Below are 17,279 nucleotides of genomic sequence, written 5' to 3'. Positions count from 1 at the left end.
ACTGTACTAATAAGCTCGCCCATCCCTCACCACAGTACTATCTTTCACCAAAATATTGGGGTTTTTAATTAAAACAGCGACTCCGTGTGCTCTGTTGTAGTTCGACGCACTCCACAGAGCGGGGCCAGCAGCCCAGTGCCACTCCCAGTCCCCATATAACTTCTCAAACAGCAGTGCACATTCTTGTAATAAAAACACATCTGCTTGTATATCGTTTAAACAGGACAATATGGTCTCCGCTCTCACCGGAGTTTTCACACTCCTTACACTGATGGTAGCTACTCTAAGAGCCATAAACAAATTTTTTGTTTGTTTGTTTTTTGACAAACACAATTGGACACTACACAAAGGCATTCCAATTTAAAACCCTTTAAAACCCATTAAAACCTCTAAAAACACACCCAACCTCCATTACACAATTTCCTGTGATACCTCCTCCTCTTTTATTTCCATTAATTTGGAGCCATGAGGACAGGCGATACCCCCCACTTCCGGTCCCGCAGAGCTAGACTCTTGCTGGGCCTTCGGTGTGGATGATCTCAGCTCTATCTGTAAGAAAGAGACTTCATTTTGGGAGTCATTTTGCCAAATGTGGTCCAGTTCCTCCGATGAGGAACTGGCCCCTCCCCTATTCACCTGCTGCTTTTTCCCCACCAAATCCAACAATGGTGATCCTGCTGGCCTCTTTGTTACTTGAGCATTTGGGGCTGAGCCTGTAATCTCACTCCCCCCGGAGCCCATACTCAATTCCGGTACCGTTACCATTGATAATGATGGCCTCCTCTTCCTCCTCCCCGCCGTTTCCATCTTCCACTTCATTCTGCATTTCCTCTAAACCTGGTATAGAAGGCATGGCCTCCGGCACCGGTGTAGACTCACCTGACAAGATTTCCCCATCCTCCCTTTCCAGACCAATCCCTGCCCCTGGATGATTTCTCAGATTTCCCAGCAAAACCCTAGGCTCCACCCCTTTCCCCACCCCTTCCCTGTCTCTTTCTCTCCCTTCTCCCTCTATCTTATCCAGGCCAGTGGCCATTTTCTCCTCCAGTTGGCCCACCATCTTTGCAGCTTTAACTCTGTTGGCAAAAGATATCGGGCAATCTCTGTAAAGGTGCCTCATTTCCCCACAGATTACACCATCTGCCATTGGGACACTGCTCAAAAGTGTGCCCAATTTCTCTACACTTGCCACAAATTATCTTTGTACAAGCTTCCACCAGGTGCCCCAACTCCCCACATCTCCTACAAACCTTAGGCATACCCTGATAATAAACCTTGGTACCCGTTTGGGTCCAACCATTGTTGCACTGGCACCCGCCACGCACAATTCCAAATCTCGTCTTCATCTAAAACCTTAATGGGTGGGCCTTTAACTGTACAAAATCTCCCTATCCAAATATCCTCACCACTAACTGTCTCATTAAACATCCTTACCACCACTGTCTTCCTGGTATTATCACTCAATTTTTCCACCAGAAACATTTCAAAGTGTTCCTTTACTTTTTCAAAACTCGGTTAAACACATTGCCATTTTAAAACTTACATCAAAGCCCTTATTTTGTGGCAAAGCAAATAGACAGTTCAAACGGTCTGGCTTAAATCCTAAGATACCCTGAATTAACTTCCTCGAAAAGTCTAACCTAGACATACTCAAAAACCTGCCATCTCTCCCCTCTTTAAAATAAAAACGAACACTGTGGTGCTCAAGTAACACCTAACCCTAACTCCTCATGCTGGCCTGTTCCGCCGACATGGTAGAGGCACCTACAGCTTAACAAATCCTTCCCTAAAAAAAGACTTTTGTAATAAGCAAAGAAAAAAAAGGAAACCAAAAATAAATAACCAGCAAAACCTACCTTCCTGAAGAACCGTTCTGTGCTCCAAAATTCTCCCAATCTCCAAAAGCATAAAACCTTCTTATATGTGCACTGACTGTAGCCGCAAAGCAAGCAAGTGCCGCACCCAGAAGGTCGATCGCAACTCTTCCTCTGGATATTAGTGAAAAGGCCAAGAAGCGATTATGCCACTTACTCCAGACAACACCCCCTAGCGACCAAGCCTGTGCAGTGACCTCTCTGAGCGTTGCTTAGCCCTCAGCCTGTGACAATCGTTGAACGTGATACTCCACGCTGGAGTTTTTTTCAGTTCTCCAGTGTCTTCAGCAGTGGGTGAACAAGACTCTCTCCCTCTCTGACCATCTGAATCCACTCTATGTTTCCGACATCTACATTTTCCATGTTATAGCTGCAAACTTTGTCTACCTGCTCTCCTTTTTCATCTCCTCTCCTTTCCTTTGTTTCTTTCCCACTCTTTTTTTCATTCCTCCCCCAATCCCGATTGGCTCATCCTAATGTTCAATGACAAACAAACAGACCAATCAATAACACTCCTAAATCAAGTATACAAATGAAAAACTGTAAACAATTTCAGTTTCTCCATCAAACAAGGAGAAGAAAGGAAAGAAATATATACATATACTTACACATACAGACACATTCCGTTCCCCACAGGGCTACATCAGGGTATGGCCGGCCAGCTAAGGGCGTGGTCACTCAGATAAGGGTGCCCGGAACATCGCCAGGTCATCATGCTGATCACCGTGGTGCTCAGCAACAGATCTGCGGGCACATATAGCACTTACCCATCCAGTGCCAGACACAGCTGTGTTACAATGACAGTGTCCATAAGCCTTTTGGACCACTCTAATAAATCTGTAATCTAGATAATGTTGACATTCTATTTACATTTACACCAACCTTCTTATCGTCACCTACCACCCTCCAGGTTCCCTAGATCACTTCATTGATGAGCTCGACATCCTCCTGAGTCAATTCCCCATTGAAGGAAATCCACTCATTCTCCTTTTTGACTTCAACCTTCCATCAGACAAGCTGCATTCCTCCTGCATCCTTCCACTGTTGACAGCATTTGACCTCACCCTCAGCCACTCTCCTCCGACTCACAAAGCGGGCAATGTTCTGGACCTGATCTTCACCCACACCACCACAACATCGGACATCGCAGTCACCCCCCTCCACCTCTTGAACCATCACTTTCTATCCTTCTCTCTCCCTTCTTTCTCTTTCCATCCAGTCCTCTCCAACATGTTCCTCCTTCTGTTGCAGTCTGCACTCCATAACTCCCTCTTCCCCTACTTCTATTATTTTGTACACCCTTCCTCACCCTGACTCTCTGTCTTCTCTCTTTGGATACAGTTACAAATTCTTTCATTTCTACACTCTCCTCATCAATGAATCTTCTGTGCTCTCTCTTCTCTAGACCCGCTAAGTCCTCCCAACCTGCCCCCTGGCTAACAGAAGCACTTTGCTGCCACAGGAGAGAACCAAGGACTGCAGAGAGGTGGTGGAGGAAATCTCACGTAGATTCAGACCTCAGATCATACAAGTCTCTTCTTTCCAAGTTCTCACTGGAAGTAACATCTGCAAAGTCATCCTACAACAGAGAGAAATTTGAATAATCATCTGAGCCACGCAAGCTCTTCACAATTTTTTCTTCTCTCCTTAATCTTCCCTCTCCCCCTCCTTCCTCATCTCTTACTCTGGAGGATTTTATCACCTTCTTTGAGGAGAAGGTTGCAGCAATCCACCAGTCCTTTTCCTCTGTTCCCACTCTTCCAACCAATGTGCATTCCCCAACATCCAACTCTCTGACTTCTTTTTCTCCTCTCTCCTCAGATGAAATTCTTCAACTCCTGACTTCCAGCAATCCAACAACATGTTCGCTGGATCCAATTCCTTCCACTCTATTCTGGACAATCGCAAGAGAGCTGCTTCTGTCATCATCAACAACTCCTTATCTTCTGGATACGTGCCAACTGCATTCAAAACCGCCAGGGTGGTACCAATCCTCAAGAAGGCCACACTTGATGGCTCCAACATTGCCAACTACAGACCGGTATCATTTCTCACTTTCCTCTCAAAAGCCCTCAAACGAGCAGTTTATAATCAATTGTCTCTTTTTCTCACCCAGAACCAGCTGCATGATCCCAATCAGTCTGCCCCCATAGCAGTGATGGAGAAACTTAATGTTGCTAAAGATAGCAAAATGTCATCTGTTTTGATGCTTCTAGACCTTTCAGACCTTTCAGCAGCTATAATCATAATATACATATATTGTACATACATTGTTAATATATTTTGTACATACATAGAATATATATATTTCTCTTTGTATATATATATTTCACATATATAGAATATCTATATTTCTCTATGCACCCCTGTTTTTTTTCCTGTTTGGACAGAGCACTCTCAACCATTTCACTGTGAGTTATACTGTGTATGACTATGTATGTGACAAATAAACCAAACTTGGTCTTCAATCTTCTGAAGTTCACATGCTACTCCACTGCTGTGCTCCCTTCATTGGCTCCCTGTAGCTGCACGCATCAGATTTAAAACCTTGATGCTTACCTACAAAGCCAAAAATGGACCAGCCCCTTCATACATGAGGTCAATGGTCAAAGCTCGTTCCATACCTTGAGTACTTCGTTTTTCAAGTATGGCTCAGCTTGAAATACCTTGCTTCAGGTAGGATCTTAGATATTTTTCTTCAACTTATCAGATCAACTGCCCTCTGCCTTCCTCAGTGTCTGGATAACTGGGCATTGCCAACTACTGCACTTCATTAATTTATTACATTTAAAAAAATAACTAATTTTAAAAAATAAATATTTTTATACTATGCAAGAATTTCCACTGGTCCAATTATGGCAAATTTACCCATCTGTTCTTGCCATACACAGCTGTTAGTTTAATTTACTTAATATATTTGAATGTCTCATATTTTAACTTTGTTCTGACTTCCTTTTGTTGCTGGGGTATGTTCCTAAGGTTCTTCAGACAAATTACAAAAATGTATTTATTTTATTTAACTCAAAGTGAAAAGGATGCTGGCTTTAACAACTTTATTCACAGAACATATTAATGAGCAAGAAAGCACGTGTGCTGCACTTTACAAATACACATAATATATATAAACACACCATGCTGTGGACCAGATGAAATGTTGAGAAAGAGCAGATAATCTAAGAGTGCAGCATCAGAAACTACATGTGTAAAGAACTTAAATAACGCTTAAATTCTGCACTGTGGAATCAGTTTGGGAGATACTGCAGTAAACTCTCCCATCACCTTCTACTGAAGTTACAAGTTAAAAGTCTTGTTCACTTACAATATTGTAATACTCCCAAAACGATGCTATTACACTGTAATTCAAGAAATTAGACCTTGTATTGGAAAATTACATGTGTTCCGTAACAAAAGTTTAATGCGGAACACTTTAATCTGTTAAACAATACTTTTAAAAATTCATGGCTAAAATAAATGTAATTAAAGCTCCATACTGAAGTTCATAGCACGTATTTAACTGTGATTGCATCACCACCACATAACATTAAAATTGTGTTCAACAATGCCTTATAGGTAGGTCTGACACCTCAACAACGCTACTGAGCTGCAGGAGACAATAGTAGAGGGGCAGACCTTGTGTAGGTTGCCGCAGAGGTAGGGGTGAAGCTTGTGTAGGCTGCACCCCTACCTGAGTTGGATGGGCGGAGCTTGTGCAGACTGCAGCAGTCAGTCAGTCATGTACAGGACCAGCCTCCAAACACGGGTGAGTGGGGAGCAGGGCGATGGCGCCAGGCAGGTGCCCAGACGCCTGCTTCAGACAGCCAAAGACACGGTGAAAAACACCAGCAACACGTTGAGCAATGGGAGCTTTCAGTGCCATGTGAGATGTTAATAGATGAAATCATAAAACTTAAAACACAGATAAAATACATTAAAAAGTGTAGACAGAAAGTCCAGTAAAATCCAGAACCAGAGAGGGCTGTCACAGGAATGGACGGGTGCACACACTTTAGCAGACGCCTTTATACAACCGAAACTAGTCCCTCCGATGCTAACTGCTGGTGCATAGTGGACTTCAGACATCATCCTGACATCATTTCCTAGGAAAACCAAAGACTTGTAAGCTGTGTAATGAAGGAGGGTCCTTAGGCTCCTTTAAGAGAGGAGCTGTAGGCCTTGGGGAAGTATGTCCTAACAGCCATCCTAGAATCATCCAAAAAGATGCTCCAAACCATGCTGCCATTCCCAGAACAGACAGAAGGGGTCCTCAGTGTCCAAATGAGTAATCAAAAAAACGTACCCACAGAAAACCCAAGTTTAAAAAAGTAGCCATTTAAAATGTCCAACAGATGCAGAAGACTGAATCATACAGTAGAAACGGCTGAAGCGCAGGCTAGAGTCCCTGAGAACACTACACACACAAAGCTTGGGAGAACCTAAGAGAGAGATAGAGCGAGTATGTGATTCAGTGTACATTATTTATGAGTCATGAGAGTATGTGTAAGAACTTTCAGAAAACTGCTACACAATCTCATCAATACTTCCATAAATGTGAACAAACACATGACAATTTTCCCTGATCTTCAAGTAGGGGAGTGGGACTGAAACCTAGTGGTGTTTTAGGGAGAAAAGGGGACTGTGGAATTTCATGAGCTGGTATGGAAGTCAATTCACTAGTGGATGGTCTAAAGCAGAATTTAACTCTAACCCCACTCCTGGAGATCTAGCACCCTACAGAGTTTAGCTCCACCCCCACTCCTGGAGATCTAGCACCCTACAAAGTTTAGCTCCACCCCCGCTCCTGGAGCTCTACCACTCCAGTTTAGCTCCACCCCCGCTCCTGGAGATCTACCACCCCACAGAGTTTAGATCCAACCCCTGAATGGCTTATGCATTTCCTTTGTCGACAGTAAGCCACATAACTTCACCTGTCCTCTGAGACGCCATCCACTTCATCCACCTCATCTTCCTCCTCCAGATCCATATCCAGCTCATTGTCAAGGCAACTGCGGCCATAGTTACTGAGGATGCTGTACAGGGACCCAAATTTTACATACAGACACCGAACAAATCAAGCTCTGATCTCACATTCTGCTTCTACAACCTGCTGTGCACATGCTCACCTCACAGAGCGACAGGTGAAGAACACGATACGCTTCAGTTTCTTGTTGTAGAAGAAATAGTTAAAAGACCAGAGACTACCCTCCTCCCCAAACGGGTCTGAGTCCAGGTCTGGGTTATAGCTACACACACACACACACACACACACACACACACGCACACACACCTTAAGTCAAGTGGTCAGTTGCTCAGCAGTGGCACTGCATCCAAGTGTAACTCACTGGCTCACGTATGTTTGTGCATGTGCGGACACACACCTGTAGATATCACAGCTCTGCAGGTTAATCTCCTGGTCAATGGCATTCCAAAGCTCTGGGCCCAGGGAGTTAAACTCCTCCCCTACAGCTGAGTACAAACTACTGTTCACAGCATTGGCCACCTGGGAGAGACAGAGAGCACAACACGCATGAGCATATTCTTCTCCCACAGTATCCTTCAACTCAATAGGGAAATTTCCACAATTTCCACCAGGTTGTAGAACGAGAGGAGGACCAGATAGACTCTAATGAACCAGACGAGCATGTTCTGGATGAAGTACTGACCCAATTGAGGCTGGGCTCACGGCTGAACTCATGAGCACGGGCGGCACTGAAGTCGTAGTCGGGGCGGAAAGACTCGTTCAGGGTGGTGATGAGGTAGAAAAGCGTCTTCCTGCAACACTTGTCACTCAGAGGGTTTTCTGCTTCATCTCCACTCTTCCCCAGACTAGAGGGTAAAAACACACACACAAACTGAGGCAGCTGTATGTGGGGTAGCTGTAGTGGGGTGCGTGTGTGCGTGGGGAAGCTGTAGTGGGGTGCGTGTGCGTGGGGAAGCTATAGTGGGGTGCGTGTGTGCGTGGGGTAGCGTGTGTGCGTGGGGTAGCTGTAGTGGGGTGCGTGTGTGCGTGGGGAAGCTGTAGTGGGGTGTGTCTCTCACAGGCCGGGGCTGGGGGCGCTGCTGCTCTGGGGGGGGGACAGGGCCTCCAGTACATGTGGCTCCCCCTCCTGACAGAACTGCTTAAACATGTGCTTATCATCACCTGCCATCTTACACGAGTAACTCTCAATCCTAGAGAGAGAGAGAGAGAGAGAGAGAGAGAGAGAGAGAGAGAGAAAAATGTGTGTGTTGGAACATATTTTGTGGGTAGACAAATTTTTTTTGACAATTTCCAAAATGACTGATGAATTTTTAAAGTGTAAAAAACATTTTCAGTTCTGGATTATTTTTATAAATGGCTATACAGCAATTTGACAAATGACTGACACACCATCAGCCCATTTCCTGCACAGTGAGGCTCGACATTATAGTCAGCTATAGGATGTTCCTCCATACTTTATTGCTCAGGGTGTGTGAAGTCTTACATACTGTCAACAATCTACACACACACACACTACTTTATATAATCTACACAAAAAAATAAAAGATTGTGTTAAACAGGGTTTGTCCGTTGAAGACAACAGAGATCACACTCCAGTGTTCAGTCAGCTGAGCAGTCAGTTACGTCTGAGCACAGAGCCAATGAAACATCGCACCACTTGCAAATAAGCAGGCGGCATTTACCACTAGAGCTTCCTGTAAAGAGAAACAAGTGCAAAATTTCTGCTGTGGTTTGGTGCGTGAGCTGGATGCTTTTACAGGGCCTGGGGTGTTAATCTGCTGCGTTATCTGAAACACATATGAAATAACACATACACAGGGAGGCAGGAGAGAGAGAGTGAGTGTTTGTGTGTGTGTGTGTGTGTGTGTCTTCTAGAAATTATATAAGAGTGTAACAGTAGAGCTTGCACCAGGTCCTGAGAGAGAGAGAGAGAGAGAGAGAGAGAGAGAGAGACTATGTAGTAGTTTTTACATCCATTCTTTGCAAACAATTCATTTCTACTGCAGGATAAAGACTTCAGTCCAGCTATTCACCTGCACATGCAGGCTTGTATATGTTTCTGGAAATGCTGGGTACTAGCCCCATGTCTCAGGGTCATTAGAGAGCTGTGCTCAAACTTAGCAAACCAGCTACAGCACGACCTTGACCTTCATACTGAACACAGCTCTGTGTGTGAATACACACACGTTATATGACACTACAGTCTACATCACAGCACAAGCCTGGGGTATCAATAACATATCTGTTACATGAGCCCAGACCCCCCTACACAAACAGACCACTTAACCACAACTATTAATGGAAGCAAGTAAAGGAAAGACATTTTTGTGAAAGCAACAGTAAAGAGCATTAGGGTAATTTTTCCATTTTTGCACCTTTTCATATCCAACACCACAAGTCGAGAGAGTTTCTCTCTGGATTGAACTTGCACATGTCCCCACAGAGGTATGAGTATGGCAGGGGTGCATGTTGACACACAGCCTGAGTGAACGTTTGTAGGCTTACTAGATAGCCTATAGTGTTCTAGCACCCATGATCCATCTCAGCTAATTAAGTAAGCCTTCACAGAGAGAATTAGCTCAGTCAGAACAAGTGAAACATTAAACTGGGCAGGACTGCCTGTCTCTGTGGCAAACCAAGCCACACACGCACCCCAATTTGTTCAAAGTTTACATTCTGTATGCATCGTGTGTCAGTACTGAAAATGTAATAATTTTGTAAACAGCTATAACGGCATTTTTAAATACGCAAACATACATAGAGCAAGTGGAGAGGGAGCGAGAAAGACTAAGAAAATGCCCTCGGTAATGTGCACATAACTTCATAGTGGGGTGCATAGTACTATGTTTATTCAGTCACTCGGCGTTTGATGTTCAAGAAAAAGGCACAACAGAAGAAACAAACATCTACCTGCCGAGGATGTGCGAGTCTCCAGTTTCGACACACAGCTGGGAACTGAGCGCTTCAAAACTCGAATTTTCCAAAAGCTTCATTGCTGAACGTGAAGGCAATAAAGTGAGAGTACTTACGATCGCAGGCAGTCGTTATTAATGCATTTCCACTCACATACACCTAACTACAGACAGTAGCTAGCTGAACTAAGAGGGCTAACATTAACAAATGGAAACGTTACCCTAGCGGAGATATCTAGCCCGCTATCACCGCTACATCACTAGCTAAGCAGAGTTAGCTAACGCTAACGTGCCTGTGAGCTATTCGAGTATTCATAGCATTTTCATTACGACTGTGTCATAAATGTAAAATTTAAATGTAATATATGTAACCTAGCTAGCTACTGTTAATTTACCGTAAATGTTTAACAATGTTACAAACATAACCTACACAGTGTAAGTATAACCTCCACCTATCTATACTACACATCTATGCTTAGTTTCCTAGCTAGGCTAGCTAACGACTAGATAACGTTAGCTAGCCAGCGCGAGGGTGGGGTGCCATGGCAACTAGCTTTGCTAGGATAGCCTATGTTACAGCACGGGTGGGTTAACCTATAGATTACCGTCCGTTAGCCGTTGTCGTGTGATTTATTTAACTCTCATGTTTTGAAGGCTCGTTCATTGTTTTAGCTATCTAACTTTTAAGAAGCTAGCTAACTAGCTGGCCTTTTCTTTCTAAACCAGGACGTTGTTTTAGTTGGAGGGGGAGGTGAAATGGCTAATGGCTAAAACAGAAACATTTATCCAGCTAGCTAGCTGACTAACATTGTCAAAATTGACAAATTTAGAAACAGTATCCAAGTTATTGCACCTACCTCAGAGTCTGCAAACAGAATAAAGAAAACCAACTGAGTGGTATCAAGCTAATAAAATCATCTGGTACGTTGGACTTATGCCGTCTTGGTAAACGTAGCCTACTTGCCAAATTGCAGCAGCCAAAATCGATGTTGCAATGCAAGTTAAAATTCAGTGTTTTCCCAGTCTAGACGGCCGCAACGGACATATGCTGCACGTGTTTATTTTTATACAAAAACCGTTTTTCCCAGCTAAATGCGACATAAAACCCAGCGATCGTATTGGGCTCCCCCACGACTTCGCCTGCACCATCCCTTGTTTGTTTGAGCGATGTAGTAACTAGTTAGGTTGGGTTAGCCACGCTTCGTAATTATAACAGCCTGGCTTTACTATGTTCTTCCATCCAAGCGTAACGTTACTAGCTAAATAAACAGTGTCGAGTCTTGTAATCTTATTTTTTATGTCTTGGCTCCGTTTCGGATAAGGAAGTCCGCGACCGTCTGAAAAATCTGATAATACCAATTGACCCGCCTCTAAACTAGTGAAAATAAACACGTAGTCACTGAACACACCTACTATGAGGGAGATAAGTGTATGAGTGACGGAGAGTAGGAGATGAGTGTCTGTGTATATGAATGTAGGAGATGAGTGTATGTGTCTGTGTGTATATGAATTTAGGAGATATGTGTATGTGTGTGTATATATATTAATGTATGAGATGAGTGTATGTGCGTGTATAAATTTAGGAGATGAGTTTATGTGTATGTATATATGAATTTAGGAGATGAGTGTATGTGTGTGTATATATTAATGTAGGAGATGAGTGTATGTGTGTGTATATGAATGTAGGAGATGCATGTATGTGTGTGTGTATGAATGTAGGAGAGTAGGAGATGAGTGTATGTGTGTGTATATATTAATTTAGGAGATGAGTGTATGTGTCTGTGTGTATATGAATTTAGGAGATGAGTGTATGTGTATGTGTGTGTATATATTAATGTAGGAGATCAGTGTATGTGTGTGTATATGAATGGAGGAGATGAGTGTATGTGTGTATATGAATGTAGGAGATGCATGCATGTGTGTGTGTATGAATGTAGGAGAGTAGGAGATGAGTGTATGTGTGTGTATATGAATGTAGGAGAGTAGGAGATTGTGTGTGTGTGTGTGTGTGTGTGTATGAATGTAGGAGAGTAGAAGATGAGTGTATGTGTGTGTATATGAATGTAGGAGAGTAGGAGATGAGTGTGTGTAGGAGAGTAGGAGATGAGTGTATGTGTGTGTATATGAATGTAGGAGATGAGTGTATATGTTTTTGTTTATGAATGTAGGAGCGTTGGAGATGAGTGTGTGTGTGTGTGTGTAGGAGAGTAGAAGATGAGTATGTGTGTGTGTACATGAATGTAGGAGAGTAGGAGATGTGTGTGTGTGTGTGTGTGTGTGTGTGTGTGTGTGTGTATGAATGTAGGAGAGTAGAAGATGAGTATGTGTAGGAGAGTAGAAGATGAGTGTGTGTAGGAGAGTAGGAGATGAGTGTATGTGTGTGTATATGAATGTAGGAGATGAGTGTATGTGTTTGTGTTTATGAATGTAGGAGAGTAGGAGATGAGTGTGTGTGTGTGTGTGTGTGTGTGTGTAGGAGAGTAGAAGATGAGTGTATGTGTGTGTGTATATGAATGGAGGAGAGTAGGAGATGAGTGTATGTGTATATAAATGTAGGAGATGAGTGTATGTGTGTGTATATGAATGTAGGAGAGTAGGAGATGAGTGTGTGTGTGTGTGTGCGTGTGTGTGTGTAGGAGAGTAGGAGATGAGTGTATGAGTGAAGTGTATGTGTGTATGAATGTAGGAGAGTAGGAGATGAGTGTATGTGTATATGAATGTAGGACATGAGTGTATGTATGTGTGTATATGAATTTAGGAGATGGTGTATGTGTGTGTGTATATGAATGTAGGAGAGTAGGAGATGAGTATGTGTGTGTGTATGAATGTAGGAAAGTAGGAGATGAGTGTGTGTGTGTGTGTGCGTGTGTGTGTGTGTGTAGGAGAGTAGGAGATGAGTGTATGAGTGAAGGAGAGTAGGAGATGAGTGTATGAGTGAAGGAGAGTAGGAGATGAGTGTATTTGTGTTTATGAATGTAGGAGATGAATGTAGGAGAGTAAGCGAACAACATAGATGGTTCAGCGAGGGCATTTGCAAGTGAACGGTGTATAAATGTCAGTACAACTTGGATTTCTTTCTAAAAAACAGTAAGATTAAAAAACAAAACCTTAAAACTGCAGCTATTTTAGTAAGAAATATTGTTTTAATGCATGTTACTTTAAGCTGGTTAGCAGCCTAGCTGTAGTAGTGTTTGGCAATTGGTAAATTGGTAATTTGGACGGATCGCTGTCGAGCCCAACTGCCTTTCATTTTGGTCTCGCTGTTTTCCTTAAACGCAGCTGTGTTGTATGTTTTGCTACTCAGTCCTGGGGGGGGGGGGGGGGGGGGGGGGATTCTGTTATGATATTAACGTCAGTGTAGACCCTGCATGTGAAATATCACTGTTTACTGTTGTAAACTTGTGAAGGCTGTGGTTTAATTCACAGAAAAACAACTGCTTAAAAAAACTAGAACCTACACGTAAGGTTAGTAAATAAAGCAACACACTTCTACGGGACTGTCTGTCATTGTAAAGCAGTATGGTAAAAAGTATAGATAATTTACATTTTTTATTTCATCAAAGAAAATCTCTAACAAGTTGTATCTTACAATTACCTATGTTGGCATAGCAACGATTAATCACTTCCTGTTAGTATGACATTAAGTAGTTTAGCATGTTCATATTTTGTGTACTAACTCGCCAAACCCATACTATTAATATTACTATATACCTTATAGTATTAGTGTGTAGTACACAATTGGGACACAGCCAATGAGTTTAGGAGTATAGGAGTGTATGATTGTAGGAGATGTATGTGATGGAGCTAACCTCCACTACAGTGTGGTCATATGGACTCTGTATTAGAGATGCATGTATGTGTGCATGTAAATTAACACAGGAATTTTTTGATGTGATTTATTTAGTGATGTGTTTAGCATGGAAAAAAAGTGTTATTTAGTAAGGACCTGCAGGGGAAGAGAAATGTATTGTAAGTAGGTGAGAGTCAACACTGTTCTTTAATATGTTATTAGAGTTTGATGTTTGTCTGGCTAGGAAAATTTGTATATTTTAACTAAGTCGGTAAAACAAAAGTAGATTAAACCATAGTCTGTGTTGAAGGGGACTTTTATGGGGAATTTTCCTGCCCAAAGACAGGAAGTGACATCACCTAATTTCCTGTTTTTCCCTGTATAAACTGCTGAGGGAAAATTCAAGAGGGGTGTTTTTGAAGTTGATTGATATGGGAGAATTTATGACTGCTGGAATTTTTTTTGTAAATACTAAATGTTCTCTTTTTGAATATATTGTTTGCTTTTTGATTTGATATGGATTTCTTTTGCACTAGGACACTGGGAGCCAATAAACACCTTTTCTTTTGTATCCCACTTGGAGTTTACCTATGTGTATTTACCGCCGGACCATTACAGTGTAGATGTGTTTGTGTGATTAAACTTCCTATCACATTTGATTGGCCAGTGGTGCACGGCATTTAAACCGTATAGCAAAACACCCTGCACACTTCATAAGAACAGTGCGCAAGAACAAACCCCCACGGCAGTATGGATGAAGTTATAAGAAACGTTATTTTGACTTGTCATTATTAAACTAAACGTTGGAGTGTGTGATTAATGCAAACACACCGGGACGCTCCCTGACAGAGGCGGGGTGTGTATGAGAAATGCAAGCACAGCCTTCAACGTCGGAGGCGCAGCGGTACGGCTGGTCGAAGTGAAAGCAGTCCTTCTTCCTGCTGGCCTCCTGGCGCCTCGCATAAAAACTACAACAATGAAACTACACATTTTATGTAAGTGTCCATAACAAAGCGTCGCCGAACATTTTACAGCATTTCTGCCACTTGTAGTCCGTTGGATCGAAGGGTCGAAAAGACAGTATATCTGAAGTTATATCGGTGTAATGTCGCTAAGTTCAGGCGGGTGGACACACGTACCTCCGCCGTGCCCGTCCTCAGCTGTCCACGGCTATGAGGCGTCTCAGAGCGGATGCAGTACTGTTTTGATGTCGGTGAAGGTCTCCGTAAGTCACTCCGGTATGCGGCCTCTGTGTGTGCCGGCGGCCCGGGGCGAGTGTGTGCGGCTTCAGCTCAGCATGGACCCGGGGAAGGCAGGGGAATTCCGCCTGGCGCTGAGACACGCCGGAGCAGCTGCTGCTGGAAGCGTGGTAACATGAAATGTCACTTTCTATGGCATTATTGTAGAGCACAAAACATATTGTCAAAATGTCAACACTTCATATTTTATTGTAATAACTAACAGTTTTTCTCTAGTCAAACTAGCGGTCACGTGGTGTTTTTATTATCGTCTACGTTACCAAGACGAAACTAAAAGTTACTCGCGTGTTAAGTGTAGAGAGTTTATCTAAGAGTAGGGAGTTAACCTGAAGTTTAGAGAGTATATCTAAGAGTAGGGAGTTAACCTGAAGTTCAGAGAGTTTATCTAAGAGTAGGGAATTAACCTGAAGTTTAGAGAGTTTATCTAAGAGTAGGGAGTTAAGTGTTGTGCGTTGCCTTGCGTTGCCTTGTCCACTTTCCCATCCAGACCTCGTAATTAATCATGGTAATTAACTAGGGTTCAAGCCTTAACAGTGATGTGACTGTAGCTAATATACTCTTACTGGACGATTTTGACACAAAACTATTACGACCAAATTGCATTGTTAAGTTGGTCGTACTATCGCCGAATTGAATTGATAGTTGTTAATGGTCTGTAGTATTGGCACCAACAGAAAGGGACAGGTTTTGTGGCTGACACCAAAGAGCGGAATTCCCATTTGTTATAGTATAACTGAATCTTTGAGTGTAGCCATATACACGACTGTTCATTACATGTATCCCCACAGACAGTTTGTTAAAGTTGATTTACTTTTCCAACGCTAACAGTGATCTTTGACATTCTAACCCATGGTTTACAGAGATAAACAAGATATAAGTGAGCTCAATGCTTACGAACAGGTCGCGGTAGTCAACCTGTACTAAAGACTGCTGCTGTTTGTATTCCAACTCAAACATAAGTTCGTGTAAGCTATTAATATTAACTCTAACCCTAAAAGTGTAGTAAGCTGTTAATTTTCTCCATTAATTCCTTATATGTAACTTCCATGTGTTTTACATACCCAAATCTTTATTATTCAGTAACAAATCTTATTATTAACTATGTATTATGACATGTGTTATTGCTGATTAGTTATCACTGAGTCTTTCATTTGGTCTGTGGCATATGTTACAGCTCTCCTGCTGTTTCTCTGTTTCTTCCACATCTTCTTTAAGTCCACTGCTGAGTTTGATCTCAGGTCAGTGCACTACGAGATCAAGACAACATGCTGTCATGAGCTGAGCATGGCCACGCCCCCTCACGATAGGCTCACGTTCAACTTCCGCTGTGAACAAGAAGCACAGGCTTGGGCCACTGTGGTGATGTCATCATTGCGTGAGGCTCACCGAGGTGTGACTCTATTTCTCATTCTAAAACACATGGCCACGCCAGCTCGCCCCTTTAGTCTGCGTCTGGATGACCTCTGACTCCCCTTTCTGTTATTCTTTCATTTCCTTTCTCTGTCTTTTGCCCTCTCTTTCATTCTCACTCGCTTCCTCCCTCCATTTTTTTCTCTCTCTCTGTGCCACCCCCCCCTCACTCTCTGGTACTGTTGTGTTTTTACAACTCTGGAGTCTTTACTTCGAGGCCCTAACACAAAGACATCTGTACTCCGTGTCTTTCTCTTTCTGGCCTTTCATTCTTTGCAGTTTAACCAAAGAGTTTCACACACCCTGGTGACACAGCATGGGCAGAGGGGTGGTCTGATGGTGATATAATAATAACCTTAATTTGTACAGCATGTTCTTAAACATGCTGGTTGCTGGTTCAAGATTCACTGCCAAGTTGCCACTGTTGAGCCCCTGAGCAAGGCCCTTAACCCTCAATTACTCTAGTTGTACTCAGTCATAATTGTAAGTCGCTTTGGATAAAAGTGTCAGGTAAATGTAAATTCACCACTAATGTTTCTTTCCAGGACAGTTTTCATTTAGATAAGTGAAAATGATATTTCAATTTCTAAATAACTAGAGAGGTTCTTTGTGCTCTAAGCACACAAAGTGTATGTGTTAGTACCCAGGTCATGTGTTTCAGGACTGGAATGCTGTATAGCACTTTTTCAACATATCTGTCTGACTGCTCCTCCCAGCAGCCATTGGTTCTTCCACAGATGATGGACAGCCCCCAGCCCCGCCTCTAGCTGCACAGAGCCACACACCCCTTCCCAGCACAGGTACGTGCTTGTTTTCTCTCCCTGCTCTCTGTTCCCTGACAAAACACAAAGTCTCAGTTGTCCATTGTGTAGATGCAAATATCCAGCGACTGACTCCTACAATCACTCCTCCTCCCTCTCTCTGTTCTCTCTTTCTCTTCTTGTTTAATTTTGAAACTTACTTTCTCTTTTCTTTTGTTCTCTTTCTTACTTGCTCCTCTATTTCTCTTCTCTTTCTTCTCCTCCCTCGCTTCTCCAGAGGAGTTGTGTGTGGAGT

At 42.8% G+C, this 17,279-nt stretch overlaps 2 protein-coding genes across 11 annotated transcripts in view; one reads left to right on the top strand and one right to left on the bottom strand.

Moving 5' to 3' along the window:
- Positions 1-4,913: 4,913 nt before the first annotated feature.
- Positions 4,914-14,832, bottom strand: maf1b (MAF1 homolog, negative regulator of RNA polymerase III b). 5 transcript variants are annotated; one of them, XM_027028249.3, is made up of 8 exons: positions 10,622-11,138; positions 9,763-9,847; positions 7,911-8,042; positions 7,535-7,697; positions 7,250-7,371; positions 6,995-7,114; positions 6,800-6,901; positions 4,914-6,307 (listed from the first exon to the last, which is right to left on the bottom strand). In XM_027028249.3, exons 2-8 carry the CDS (start codon positions 9,843-9,845, stop codon positions 6,283-6,285), a joined length of 747 nt encoding a protein of 248 aa, XP_026884050.1. In that variant the 5' UTR covers positions 9,846-9,847; positions 10,622-11,138; the 3' UTR covers positions 4,914-6,282. The 5 variants fall into 5 exon arrangements, with proteins under 5 accessions (XP_026884050.1, XP_026884051.1, XP_081550836.1 ...); XM_027028250.3 differs by lacking the exons at positions 9,763-9,847; positions 10,622-11,138 and adding an exon at positions 14,694-14,832; XM_081694710.1 differs by lacking the exon at positions 6,800-6,901 and having other exon boundaries at positions 10,622-11,140.
- Positions 14,037-17,279, top strand: part of shrprbck1r (sharpin and rbck1 related) — a 12,758-nt gene continuing 9,515 nt past the window's right edge. The window contains exons 1-4 of one of the 6 annotated variants that reach the window (XM_035519852.2): positions 14,042-14,923; positions 16,029-16,203; positions 16,943-17,023; positions 17,262-17,279. The exon at positions 17,262-17,279 is cut by the window's right edge and continues 124 nt beyond it. In XM_035519852.2, the coding sequence (XP_035375745.1) occupies positions 14,660-14,923; positions 16,029-16,203; positions 16,943-17,023; positions 17,262-17,279 (538 nt within the window). In that variant the 5' untranslated portion in view covers positions 14,042-14,659. The other 5 variants (XM_035519851.2, XM_081694706.1, XM_081694705.1 and 2 more) reach the window with 5 other exon arrangements.

This window comes from Electrophorus electricus, chromosome 13 (assembly GCF_041902795.1).
Source record: "Electrophorus electricus isolate QZ-2024a chromosome 13, ASM4190279v1, whole genome shotgun sequence".
NCBI classification, from domain to species: Eukaryota; Metazoa; Chordata; class Actinopteri; order Gymnotiformes; family Gymnotidae; genus Electrophorus; species Electrophorus electricus.
This window is presented reverse-complemented; position numbering and strand designations above follow the sequence as displayed.